General features: G+C 32.9%; 1 protein-coding gene across 1 annotated transcript; it reads right to left on the bottom strand.

The window, feature by feature from the left end:
* Positions 1–9,168: 9,168 nt before the first annotated feature.
* On the bottom strand, positions 9,169–10,217 carry LOC145813241 (protein FAR1-RELATED SEQUENCE 5-like). Its single transcript, XM_082908525.1, has 2 exons — positions 9,728–10,217; positions 9,169–9,587 (listed from the first exon to the last, which is right to left on the bottom strand). Exons 1-2 carry the CDS (start codon positions 10,215–10,217, stop codon positions 9,169–9,171), a joined length of 909 nt encoding a protein of 302 aa, XP_082764651.1.
* Between the last annotated feature and the right edge of the window lie 4,195 nt (positions 10,218–14,412).

Raw genomic sequence — 14,412 nt, 5'->3', positions numbered from 1 at the left:
GACTAGACTAATATATGTACGGTGTATCAAGTATGACGCCACTCTTTTGGAAGAGTTACTCCACCGTAGCATGTATTCATACTATATGTGCTTAGCGACCGAGTAATGAGGTGAGAGAATGGATCCATGTTTCCTCACCGTGTGAATCTTACGTGTCATTATTGATATGACTTTCATTTATGTACCCTTTTGTGACTTTTGACTATGTCATAAGGTAAGGGGTTGATGTTCTGCTACTTTGGTATGTTGCCTGCGGTCATGTATGATTTGGCCTTAAGGGACATCACTGGGAAAGCGGTCAATCCTAAACTAAATGGCATAAGGGCAAAGGGAAGATCATCTAGTATTATACCACTATTGTATATTCACTGTCAGCAACTCATATCACTCTGTATGAGAGGCGAATTGAGTATGAATATATTGCAAGAATTGAGAGGGTCAAGCATGTTCATTTTGAAGGATTAGAGATGTTTTTTTTTTTTTTTTGGATCGGTGTAATTAGATGGATCTGGGGTATATGAGACACTATTTTTGTTCTTTTTGGGTTGATGTCTCTATGCTGGTTCATTTTGAGTTTCTAGTATAGAGCTTCCACATGCATGTATTCTCAGCAGTCGCACGATGCATTGACTAATATGAGATTGTTCATTTTTTGGGGAGATTGAGATAGAGATGTGGCAGTGTCATGCCAACTCATGTGCGAGTGGGAGATGTTAGAAATTGGGCGCCCATGTGGCATGACCCTTTGAACCTTTTGAACCTGAACCTTTTAAACCTTATCCATGTAAGTTTGAATTTTAATTCAAAACTTATTTGGATAACCATTCAGGATATCTATATCTATCATATCAATAGATATGGATAGATGGATAAATAGATATTGGTGGTTATATATCTGATTATATATTTTAGATAATATATTGATATATCAGATACGTATATCAGATACGTTTTGTAGTTTTTACCCATACTTTTTTTCCCAGACTCTCTCTCTCTCTCTCTCTCTGACTCTCTCTCATTAAACAACGATCAAGCCATTTTGCATTGTGACTTGTGTGGTTGATACTCATTTTATAGTATCACTCCACTGCTGGGTTCATTGTTCAGATTCTGGAAGCACGTGATTTACCCGCAAGGTTCTATCACCTAAAGGTATGATTTAAATGTTTTTCCCATTGCGTTATAATACTATGATTTACAATTAAAAATGATGACTTGTTCATATTACATTAAACAGGATTTAATGGAATACTCAAATATATATATATATATAGTAGATGGAATAAAATACTTTGAAAGAGGAATTATCAAAAAATGATCCTAAAATTTTTAAGTTGAAAAATTTTGATAAAAATTAAGTGTTGAACTAAGATATCATTTGATATATATAACATCGATTTTAAAATTTATTATTTTTAAATTATAATTTTTAATTTTTATATTATAATGATGGCAAAACCAATAACAACGGTAGTGGAGGTAAATATATAATAATTGTGGTGATAATGGAGGAATAATGTAGTGAAAGTAAAAAAAGGTGGCAGTCGTGACGTAATAATGGTGGTGATTATTGGTGGTGTAAAATGGTGGTGGTTATGGCAATGATTGTGGAGGTAAAGGGTAGTTATAATTGTCATACCTATGGTTGTGGTGGTGGTGCCAGCGGTAGCAAGAGTGGAGTGGTGGCATTGGTAGTAATGGTAGGAGTGGTGATGGTGATAGATAGGTGGTGATGTAGGAGTGGTGATGATGGTGGATAGGTAGTGGCAGTGGCAGTGGTTGTCATGGTGGTGCGGTGGTGGTGGTAGCGACGGCAGCGACAATAGGAGTGGTGGTGACAATGGTAGTGCTAGGAGGGATGGTGGTAATGGCAATAATTAAGTGTTATAATCATGCATGACAATGGTTGTGGTGGTAGTACCAGCGGTAGCAGGAGTAGGGTGGTGGCACTGGTAGTGATGGTAGGAGTGGTAACGGTGGTAGATGGGTGGTGATGGTAGGAGTAGTGATGATGGTGGATGGGTAGTGGCAGTGGTTGTCGTGGTGGCGTGGTGGTGGTGACAGTGACGGCAACGACAATAGGAGTGGTGGTGACAATGGCAGTACTAGGAGGGGTGGTGATAATGGCAATAATTAAGTGTTATAATCATGTATGTCAATATATATGCATAATTATTTGTAAATTCAGTCACGATTACATATGTTTTTTGTCACTTAAATTTTTTTTAACTTTTAGCTTACATTTTAAAAATCACTTAAAATTTTAAGTAATACCAATTGTTTTTATCAAATGAACTTAATTCATTTTTATTTAATACATTCAATTTTAAGTGCTGAATTAGGTTAGAAATTTATTATTTTATTTAATTTATTTGTCATATTTTTATGAAATTCGTATGTTTTAAATTGCATGAATTATTTTTTACAAGTTATATATTTATTAAATTAAAGAAGTTGATATTGTATTTTGATGAAACTTAGCTCCAGTCCATGAATTTACTATGAGCCTTATTTTGATGATTTATTTTTTAATTTTAATTGTATTTATATTATTTTGTTATATTTATTTTTAAAAAAATGGAATTTATTTTTTAAAAATTTGTTGCCCACTATTATAAAGGTAAATATCATAAAATTATATAATTATAATTATCAAATTAATTTTTTTTAATAAATGGTTTACACCCTAAAACTTAAAAACTAATCAAAATAAATCATTGAGACAGTACCATAACTGACGCCACATGCAAACTAGATATTTTTTTTTTAATTATTACATATCATGTCACTTTTAAGTTTTTCATTCTCTCATAATATTTTCATTTAGGTTTCATTTGTTTTCACATAAATTATTTTTGGTAAAAATATTTTATTTATTTTTTGTTGTTTGGTTGAATAAAAAAATAAGTAAAATATTTTGCATCATTTTCTCGAAAATGTCTTACTTTTAAAATTTTCGTAAATTAATTTTTACAAATTTGACTCTCACTCTATCAATTTTTACAAAACGCAAAAAAACAAAAACAAAAACAAAAATATATATATATATATATATATATATATTTTTGTATAAAATCAATTTACAAAAAAAAATATTTTTGTGTAAAATATTTTACGTTAAAATAAATGGGGTCTTATTGTATTAAAAAACAAACAAAATAAATCATTCAAATAGTACCCATAATAAACCCCACATTCAATTTTAATTTTTTTTTTTATTATTACATCTCAAGTGAGTTTCAAGTTTTTTATTCTCCCATAACATATTAATTTATTATCTCTAAACTGTTTAAAATTCACATTATAAGTAGTTTTTTTTTTTTTTGTTGGTTGTTTTCTTATAGCCATTTACAATCAGGGGCGGAGGTATAGTATGAGTCCGGATCCTCTCCAGCCAAAGCTTCCAACCGGTCCTCCGGTCAATGGCCTGGATCTTGCCACGTCACCCCACTTAAAAAGAACGGGCCAGATCAACGAAAAAAAAAATTTGAAATGAGTTAACGTTGCAGAGCTCCTCATTTTCAATCTGTAAACAAAAAAAAGAGAGAGGGAGAGGGAGAGGGAGAGGAGACATCGTCCATCTGCCATCGTTGTTGGACCGCCAGCCACCATTCCTCACCGGCGACCACCGACCATCTGCCATTCCTCACCGGCGACCACCAGGTTGAGAAACTAAAGTAGATTTGAAAGAAAAAAAATTAGGGCTTTTATTTGGGGCTTTACTTTGATTTGGGGCTTGCAATGCATATGCATATATAATGTATATATATACATAAAATGAGGAGCTAAAGATGTATATAAACAAAAATGCCGTCCATTTTGGATCTGTAAACATATGCTCATTGTTTACAGATGCTCATTGTTTTTTTCAGATGCTCATTGTTTTTTTTTATGTTTGATGTTTTTTTTTTGTTTTTTTTATGTTCAGATGCTCATTTTTTCATATGCATATATAATTTGATGTTTTTTTTATATCAAATTTCAGATGCTCATTGTGTTTTTTTTTTTTTTTTCTTTACATGCTCATAATACTTCCATCTTTACATGCTCACTGTCCATCTGCCATCGTTTTTTTTTTTTTTCTTTACATGCTCATAATGATTCATTGCTTGAATGAATGAATAAATTTGAAAAGTGCTTGAATTATGGTTCTTGAATCAGAGCTCCTTAATGACCCATTATAGGATAGCTTTGGCAGCATTGACAGCAGCAAGAGGCCCAAATATATCAATTGAGTTATGTTGTTCAGAATATGTTAGATTATCACACATTGAAGTGGCTAACAATGTTAAAGAAATGTTGCATTAACCGCTGCCATGTATAACAATTTTGACCATTAATAAAAAAATTCCAACAACCACTCCCCCATCTAAGAAATCTCCTTAAAAGAATTAATCAAAGGCCACAAAATTGTAAATGATTGTTGAACTATCCAGGTATCCAATACTAGCTTTGCTTGTGCCTTTAGCCTACATTTAATTTATCATTCTTAAATTTTGATTTGTTAAATATTTTAATATGTAAGTCTAACCTTAATGTCACATTATTAGAGATTATCTAAGGTGATAAATTAAAGAATGTAGCATTGTTGTATAATTATTTTTGCTTCATTGTTCGATTTAAATTTATAATATTTTTGGAATATTGTTAAAAGGGTTAGCTCATCTTTTCCCCTTTTGTGACATGTCTAAGTTAATTTGACTGTCTTACTTTATTGCTAATAATTCGTCCGTTGTTTAAGCAAAATTCTTTTTTTTGGCTTGTTCTTAGGAGGGAATGCTTGCTTTGTTTAAATTTTTAGGAGTATAAAGGTAAAGGACTACTGTGGCTATAAATTTAACCAACACCATATTTTTGTTGAAGTATACCATTACAAAAACATTATTAGTTCGTCAAAATTTTGTTACTTGATGATCTGCATTTGACCTCAATGAGTTTGGCACTGGAATTTGGACACCCAGTGTTGAAAGGAAAACTTCATGGATATATAAATTCTTGTTCTGAGTTTTTTATTTTATTATTGTTTTCAGACCAATTTATTCACATTACAAATCTATAAACCTCCCTTCCCCCATCATTCCTTTTCTACTGGCATGTAGAAGAAAAAGAGATACCTACTAAGCCAAACATTTATTACATGTGAAAGAGTTATGTAGCTGATGTTTGATAACTGAAATACCAAGATTTTGCTGTATGTTGGAAAAAGGCATAATATAGAACTGTATTTTCCTCTTCAAAACAAACTACCATGGCAATAATTGTTCTATTATCTAATGGCATATTTGTTTACAATTTAGCACTGGTCTACCCAAGTTTGATTTGTGGATATGAGAATTTTCATCTAGTTTGAAAGATCAATCCAACATACCACACAGGGAGCTAGTAAACAAAATTTCTTACATCAATAGCAGAATAAGTAAAGGTCCAACTTATCAACATTAGGTAAGTTCAGTCACCCTTATCTAAAACTTACAACAGCATATCCTATCAATCCAACATACCACAGAGGGAGCTAGTAAACAAAATTTCTTACATCAATAGCAGAATAAGTAGAGGTCCAACTTATCAACATTAGGTAAGTTCAGTCACCCTTATCTAAAACTTACAACAGCATATCCTATCAGAAAAGGGCATTGCTTCATGTCTCAAACCACTCTTTGAGTGACCATTTCTCGAAAACCCCACATTATCTGATCAAAATTGTTATTTCTGTGAATGTAAAGCCAAAAAATTTTTTATTGTGTATGATAAACATATGCATGTGAACCTCTTTCTTGGATGTAGAAACACCATTGGGGTTATTGTCTCTTTTTTGATAATTTTTGTGTATTTGATAATTTTTTGTAGGTCAATGTCAATGTCAAGCACAAATGCAAGTATGGACAACATGCATGAAGTTAGATTTGAAAACCGCAATTGTCGATGTGGCAAAAAAGCTGTGGTGAAGATTTCTCAGTCAACGGATAATCCAAATTGCCTTTATTTTGTATGCTCCAATTATCCGAATGGTTGCAACTTCTTTCAGTGGTGGATCCCTCCACATATGCAGCATTATTTGAAGGTGGTCGAGAATGATATTGATGAAGAACGCATGGAAGTCTTGTCTACTCTTAGAGAAGTAATTATCGTGAATGGGGAGCTCAAAGACATGACTATGAAGAGTAGGAAACAATATAGAGACTTGGCAATGGTGGTTGAAAGAGTTGGTGCAAAATTGAATTACGCCTTTGTTTTTTTTGTTTTGTTGTTGCTGGTAGTTGTGATTTTAGTGTATTTGAAATAGTGTATGTAATGTAAGGTAGTGTCAGTATGACTTGTATTGTAGGTAGAATGTGTATGTAATGTAAGGTAGTATGAGTATGACTTGTAATGTACGTGGAATGTGTATGTAATGTATAGTGGACTTGTAATGTATGAGTTTGAGTTGTAATGTATTTTGTAATGTATGAGTATGACAGATTTTTAGCACAGTTTTTGTAATGTATGAGTATGAGTATGATAGATTTTGTAATGACTTGTAATGTAAGATAGATTTTCATGACAGAGGTTTGACACAAGTTTTTTAACACAGGTTTTTGAAGACAGAATTTTTAGAACAGGTTTTTGGCTATGTATTTTGGCTATGTATTTTGAACACAGGTTTTTGAAGACAGTTTTGTGAACAAATTTGTAGACAGAATTTTTGTGAACCTGAATTTTTGAAGACAGAATTTTCAGAGCAGGTTTTTGGCTATGTATTTTGAACACAGGTTTTTGAAGACAGAATTTTTGAAGACAGTTTTGTGAACAGATTTGTAGACAGAATTTTTGTGAACCTGAATTTTTGAAGACAGAATTTTTGAAGACAGTTTCCAAAGACAGATTTTCAGCACAGTTTTTGAACACAGATTTTGAAAGACAGATTTGTGAACAGAAATTTTGAACTCAGGTTTTTGTAGACAGATTTTCAGCACAGTTTGCCCTAAACAAAGACAGATTTTCAGCACAGATTGCCCTAAACAAAGATTTGGAAACATAGATTTGTCAACAGATTTTGAACAAAGATTTTTTCAACATTGTTTTTTAAGACAAAGTTTTGGAGACAGATTTTCAACAAAGATTTTGAATAAAGCTACAGCATTCACCATTCACCATTCAACATCAACATATCCAAAACAAAATAAACATCACCATTCACCATTCACCATTCACCATTCAACATCACCATTCACCATTCAACATCACCATCAACATATCCAAAACAAAATAAACTCCATTAACATATCCCACATACTTCAACAAGTTTCACCATTCACCATTGAACATCAACATCAACATTAAATACTTAACAAGTTTCAACAAGTTTCACAATCAAAATACAGCAGCTCAACAAGTTTCACCATTGAACATCAACAGCAACATTAAATAGTTAACAAGTTTGAACAAGTTTCACAATTAAATACTTCAACTTCAACATCAACATCAATGTTAAATACAGCAGCTCAGAGGCATCTCCTATGCATGAAATTTGAAGTGCCTTCCAACTTTTCATGGCCATCCAAACCCTGAAAAAAAAAAACAGCACCAACACTATACTTCAGTAGGACAAAATAAGCACCAAAACCAGCATTACAGCAGCACATAATCAGCACCAAAAACAGCATTTTAGCAGCACAAAATCAGCAACAAAAGTACCAAATCAGCAGCAAAAGTACCTCAGTATGCAGCAGCAAATTATTTGTTGGCCGAGAACCTGTCTGTGAGCCTTCAGAATCTTCAAACCCAATGTCATACCCACCTTGAAGTAGTGTCATAAATGTTGGTTGTCCACAATATGCCAAATTGTTTGCCTACAATTCATTCATATTATATTACGATTCATAACAAGATGCAAATGAAAAATTAATTGACAAAACACAAATTACTTGGCTACAAATCTGACTCACATTATATATGGGATATATTAATGGAGGAGGAATTGTACCACCCATGGCAACGGAATGACGAGGAGGGGGAGCAAGAGGAGGATGAAGAGGAGTAACATTTTCATGAATACTTACATCTCCTCCAATAGATAATGGAGAAGGTCTCACGGTTGGAGCAGCAACAGGTCTTGAAGAACTCAAAAATTGTGCACGAGACTTCTTTTTAAAGCTTGCTTGCAATGCCAGCTCACATGGACCTTTTATCCTTCTTTTGCCCTTACTAGTTGGATGCTTTTTCTTCAATCCTATTGGAATTTGCACAACATGATTGTTGTCTTCATGATTGTTGTCTTCTTGCTCACAGGTTTGAGGTTGATCATTAATACTTACTTCTTTTTCGGGACAAAAATGTGCACTTATCTTGCTTTCAACATGTGCACCTAATGCAGCTACTTGTGAACAACAAAAATCATAACTTTCCTCAGTTTCAGCAGCTCTACATGCTATTGATCTAAATGCGGTCATCAATGTCTTATACCGTGAGGCTTGTTTGAATTTGACGTCTACTTGAATCTCATTCCCTAACTTGTCCGTCGCAGCTTCTCCTCTTGCTTGTTTGGTCCACCTCTTCATAATGTATTGTGAAGGAATCTCTTTCAACTTCAATATTTCTCTCATAACCTTCAAACAGTGACTGCACAAAATCCCTTTCCTTTCAAACTTTGAACAACTACAAGCCAAAGAGCCATCCATCTCCATTTTCACTTTCCTTGCATTTTTCCCAATAGCATCAACAACTGTGTATAGGCTACAACCATCAATGTATTCAATTGCTTGTATGTCTGATTCAACAGAAAGAAAATACTCATCTTGAAACTCTTCAAAAATATTTTTAGTGTACACATTACCCATTTGACTCAACATTATGAATGGCGCTCGCACCCTTGGCAACCTTTGGCATAAAGCATATCCAGCTTCTAACTCCTTGTACCGCTTCTCACAAAGTACCCTTTCAAAATGCATGAAGAATTCATTTAAATTAAAATCAGAACGAATGTAATCCTTCAAAAATGCATTAAAAGATTCACTAAGTTGTGTTGTACTCATTCCCGCAGCCCATGTTGATCTAACATATGGCCAGCCCCATTTTTCCTTCACCCCAAAAATCAACTTCAACCAATGATTGTCATGAGCATCATATGTATCAAGCATTTCCCCCCACTTCATTTCCCATTCATTTTCATCCTCAATATCAAACATGAATCTATTTAATACACCTTTCACCCCCTTTATCTTGAAAGAGACAATTACCATGCCTTAATGCATTTTGCATCAAGTGCCAAGTGCACAAACGGTGACTCGTGTCAGGCATGACAATGGGTATGGCCTTAGCCATTGCAGCATCTTGATCGGTAAACAAAGTTTTTGGTGCCTTTTTGGACATAGCCTCTAAAAAAGTTTGAAATAACCATACAAATGTTTCGGCAGTCTCATCATATAACAACGCAGCACCAAAGACAACTGTTTCTCTATGGTGATTAAATCCCACAAAAGATGCCAATGGCCTATGCTCTTTATTTAACTTGTAGGTAGTATCAAATGTAACTACATCACCAAATTGGGCATAATCCATGACCATTTGTGCATCGGCCCAAAACATATTCGTTATTTGCTCTTCATTGTCTAATTGGAAAGCATAAAAAAAAGATGGATTCTCCAAAGATTTTTGTTGAAAGTATTGCAACACATTACCTACTTCCCCATACGCTAAACTTTTTTGTCTTTTGGTTCTCAAGTAATTTTTTGATCTAATTTCATAAAACCAAGAGACTGCTGCCCTCCAGCTTCCCTACCCATCAGTTCAAAAGACTGCCCTAAACGAAGACCAGACTCTGAGGCTAAGTCTAACTCAATTGCTTGGGTATCTGATATCTTTCTTTGCGATGGCAACATATGGGCACAATCAAGAGATACAAGTTCATGGTTGTGTTTTTCTTTGAAATCAATCACAACAAATTTCCCACTATTGACATCCAATTTAACAAAAAGTCGGGCCTCACAACCAGTCCTAGTTTCAGCTCTAGGGGTTTTTGTCAATGGGTCTCGCTTGTCAACCTTCCGAAATCCCTCTTTGTTGCAAACCAAATTTCTAGAAATAATTTGTTTTGTTAACTTGTTCTTCTTACAATATTCCCTTCTTATGCTAAATCCCATTCTTCCTCCATATGCATTATAAAAATCGTACGCACTTTCTTCCGAATCAAAGGTCATTCCTACTTTTGGCTTCCAACCACAATCATTGTCAGGTTCCATATCCATATAAAAACGCAACTGAAAAGTAGAGGCAATCAAATGGGAGAACAATAATTAGAAACATTACTTAAATGAACTCATAGCTTCATTCAACCACAATCATTTTTTTTATTGTTCTTCATTACCTCCAATTACAAAGAAGTGCAGGTCTTGAATGAACTTATAGACAACAATATGTCAATGGTTTAGGTGATTTTTATATCTTCCTTGTATTAATCTGTTGTTTCAGGAGTCAGAGATGGATTACAGAACATAAGTCATTCTCTTGGTTATTGAGGTTAATGAAGTAGATAGTGGAAGTCTTGTGACATGTTCCACTCACAACAGAACAATGACAGCAAACAAATTCAAGCCTAACTAGTATCCTTCCTAACTAGTTAATGTACTGTTCCCATTAATTATTATCAAAACCTAACTAGTTTTAGATGAATCATGGCTAAGCTCTAGTGTTGTTCTTTTTTTGGCCTGAAACATGATTTTTTTTTTTTATTAGGCTTTCCCTGGCTTAACAAGAATTTGATATTGGATGTGTATCTTTGGGTGCTTCATGTTGGCTCAATTTTCACTTTTTTTCTTTTTTTTATTTTATTTTTCAATGCTAGCCTTCCTAGCTTTAAGTTTGTGATATTGTTCATGTGGGGTATTCAGGCCTGTGTTGAATGGAACTATTATCAAGTTTTCGTCTTTAGACATTTAAATTTGTGAAGGGTTTCATCTTGTATTATTAATTACTTAACAAATCCTTCTGCAGACTTCGTAGTTTTTAGTGGCTAAATTGTCTACTATGCTATATGTTATGTTATGTTATCGGCTTTTGGGAAATTTGTGCATAGGTTAGAATCAATGATCTGTTGAGATTGAATTCCTAGAGTCTTAAACCAGGATCACTAGTTGAAAATGTAATGGACTTATTATTTGCAAACTCAGCGTGGAAGAGTTCTGGCCTAATCTAGCAGATTAGTCGAAAAACACTGTGAAGCAGTTATGGAAATCATTTTCAGCTCCAGTTACTTATGATTACAAGATGAAGACAGCGGTGTAGTCTGTGTGCAGTGTCTTTGGGAGACATCAATTCTGGCTTCCTCCAAAGCAATGATCTTAAACCAAAGTTGATTCTGTAATTTTTTTCCACTCAACCAACTCTTTTATATTAGGCAATTAGATGAGGTATGAGTTTTCTTTTTTCCCCAAAGTAATTTACTTGTGTGATTTAGTGATCTACAGACTGCAGTATAGAAAAGAAGCATACAAAATCGGCAAGGCTGTTTTAATACAATGTACTAGGATCTCATAGCATTTGTTTAAACAAATTCAAGCAAATGAACAACACTAGAGCTCAGCCATGACAAACAATGTTCCTTAATGTTCCTTAATAACAATGTTCCTTAATGTTCCTTAAAAACGTAATCAGTTTTTAATCATTTTTTTTACTCCACAGGAAGTTCCTTAATGTTCCTTAATAACAATGTTGCCCAGCCATGACAAAGATTACCTTCAGTTGATGACGAAATGGAGCTCTGGTTCGCCGGAGCTTGGTTCACCGTCGATGTTCACCGTTGATCGTTCAAGTTGATTTGCCGTCGACTTCGCCAATCGCCAGAGCTTGGAAGAAGGAGGGAAAACGAGCTTCGAAGAGGAGGGAAAATGGAATGGGAGGGAAGCTTTGTGCTGGCACCGCCGATCGTTCAAGTTGATTTGCCGTCGACTTCGCCAATCGCCAGAGCTTGGAAGAAGGAGGGAAACAGAGCTTCGAAGAGGAGGGAAAATGGAATAGGAGGGAAGCTTTGTGCTGGGTCGAAAATCAGAAATTCAAATTTGTTTTTTTTTTTTTTTTTTCTCAGCCGTAGATCTTAAAAGGGCCACGTGGCCAAATCGTGACCCTTGACCGGAGGACAGGAGGGAGCTTTGGCTGGAGAAGATCCGGACTCGTATAGTATACTGAGTGGTGTCACTTGACACCACTCAACTTTAATTTTTCTTAGAGTAAATGTTAATTTTATCTAAAATGTTTGAAATTTTACAAATTGAACCCAATAAAATTAGTTTAAAAATAAAAAATAAAAAAGAATTGTGATTCATATTTTACTTTATTACAAGTACATTTTAAAATTTTGTTTTTAGTGTTTAAAATTACACATGAATATGATTCTTTATGCACATTAATATATAATCTTTTTATAAAGAATTGAAATAAAAATAATAACTGCATTTGCCATGCTCATTAATTCTACTAATCACAACTACAATTGTGAAAGGATATTTATTTTGATGTAATTTATATATATATAATATTAAAAAAAAAAAAAAACAGAAAAACACAAACTTTTTAGAGTAACCAATGCATTTCGCTCAGTGATTGTATAGTACCATTTTGTGTTATGAGGTTACAGGTTCCATTTTTATAGAGAGGAGTTTGAATTTTCTGTGATGTTTCTTTCTCTTTTATTTCTTCTCCATTATACAATGATTTCAAAAAATGAAAGTGCAAAATTTGATTTTGATATAAATTGTGTAGAATGTATATTGACATAATGATGATAGTGATGCTTTACTGTTTATAATTATGACATAATGATAATAGTGATACCTTACAGTTTACAATTATGAAACTTGAATTTCCTAATGAGTTATGTTCTCAAACATTTCAGTCTATTTAATAAAAAGAAATCACTTTTCTAATTTTAAAATTTTGAAAATTTTGTGTTAATTTCCTAAATATTAACTATTTCTTTAACAAAAAAGAAAGGGTAAATTGCTTAAAAGGTAAAATTTGCCTTTTTTCAATTTCTATTTCTATTTCTTTCTACTTATACCATATCACATTTTTAACAACCTCTAATATCACATTCTTTTTTTAACCTCCTCTAATATCACCTTCTATCAGTGCCAAAATACTTCAATTTGTTTGGAAATGGAACATAATCATAGTGTATACATGGTTATCTACCTCCCAAATCTCTTTATATACTATAGTGAGCTGCTCATCATGCATGATCAAAAGTTAGTGTCCATCATGTGTTTATTATTTGCAAGTTAGGTATATAATTTTTCTTGCAAGAGTTGCTATCTTAATAGATGAATAACACACAAAAAAGATTGCTCAAATTCTTCACACTCATTTGGTTTTTGCAAAACACACAAACCGCAGGTCACACGCATCATGCCTAACAAATCAATTGACTATAGATTTAGAATTTTCATAGTTTGATGGAGATGAATAATGAGATAGAAAGTAAGAAATTGATTTTCATAACAAGGAAGAAGTGATTTCAAGTTTGAATTATCAATGTGAAAGTTTGGGCAAACCAAATGCTACTAAAATTATGCAGGGATCGATATGAAATAAACTCACTTATGATTTTTACTGATTTCCATTCCTCAGTGGGTCTCTCTAGCTGTAGCTCACAAATCAAATCTCCATCAACAGTTGTTTTACTGATTTTTTTTTTGGTTGTTTCTCTCAATTGGGTAATTTAAGCTTAAAGAAATACTCTTATGGATAATAATAGAGATACTTTTTCATAAATTCCTTTTCACCTACTTATATTATATTTAGTCCACATTATTTTCTTATGTTATAATAAGTCCTATGGATACATAGTTACCAAAATGTATCTAATAATATTCACATTTACAATGTAAATGTTCCGTGATGTGAATGTTTACGCCATCAATGTGAACGTTCATATCGTCAATGTGAATATTCACATTGTAAAATATGAAGGTTTACATCACCAAATTACTAACTATTTAAAAAATATTTGTAAGGGTGAAAATGCCCATAAAATATCTTAAATATGAGAATTAGGATTTAGTATATCAAATGTCCAAATAATAGGACTTATTAGAATATAAGAATATCTTATTGACTAATCGGGATATAAACACTCGAAAAATAATTTTTCAATAAATTTCCCATAATAATATTAATAACCAATTTCAACGCAAAATAAAAATAGAAATGTGGAAACAAAAGAATATCATAAACTTTAATGAGAGATCCATATGTAAACTAATAATATTTATAAATACTAACCAAAAATTTAAAAAAAAAAAAAAAAAAAATAGAACGAGGGTACATAGTATTATCAATTTCGCTACGTGAATAATACAAATATCAAAACTTTAAATTGACCCAACACAAAATAAATTCAACTCTTTCCTATCAAATGAGCCATCTAATTAGTAATATAAT

Source organism: Camellia sinensis, chromosome 15, assembly GCF_055761805.1.
Source record: "Camellia sinensis isolate YWXY chromosome 15, ASM5576180v1, whole genome shotgun sequence".
Classification (NCBI taxonomy): domain Eukaryota; kingdom Viridiplantae; phylum Streptophyta; class Magnoliopsida; order Ericales; family Theaceae; genus Camellia; species Camellia sinensis.
The sequence above is the reverse complement of the archived record's forward strand: the minus strand, read 5'-3'. Positions and strand labels throughout refer to the sequence as shown.

What these genes read in the sequence shown, in the direction of transcription:
- LOC145813241 (XM_082908525.1), bottom strand. Translation starts at nt 10,217, where the DNA reads ATGGAACCTGACAATGATTGTGGTTGGAAGCCAAAAGTAGGAATGACC. An exon ending in TGGAGGGCAGCAGTCTCTTG is followed by an intron (nt 9,588 to 9,727) that starts GTTTTATGAAAT and finishes CTTTCCAATTAG; the next exon opens with ACAATGAAGAGCAAATAACG.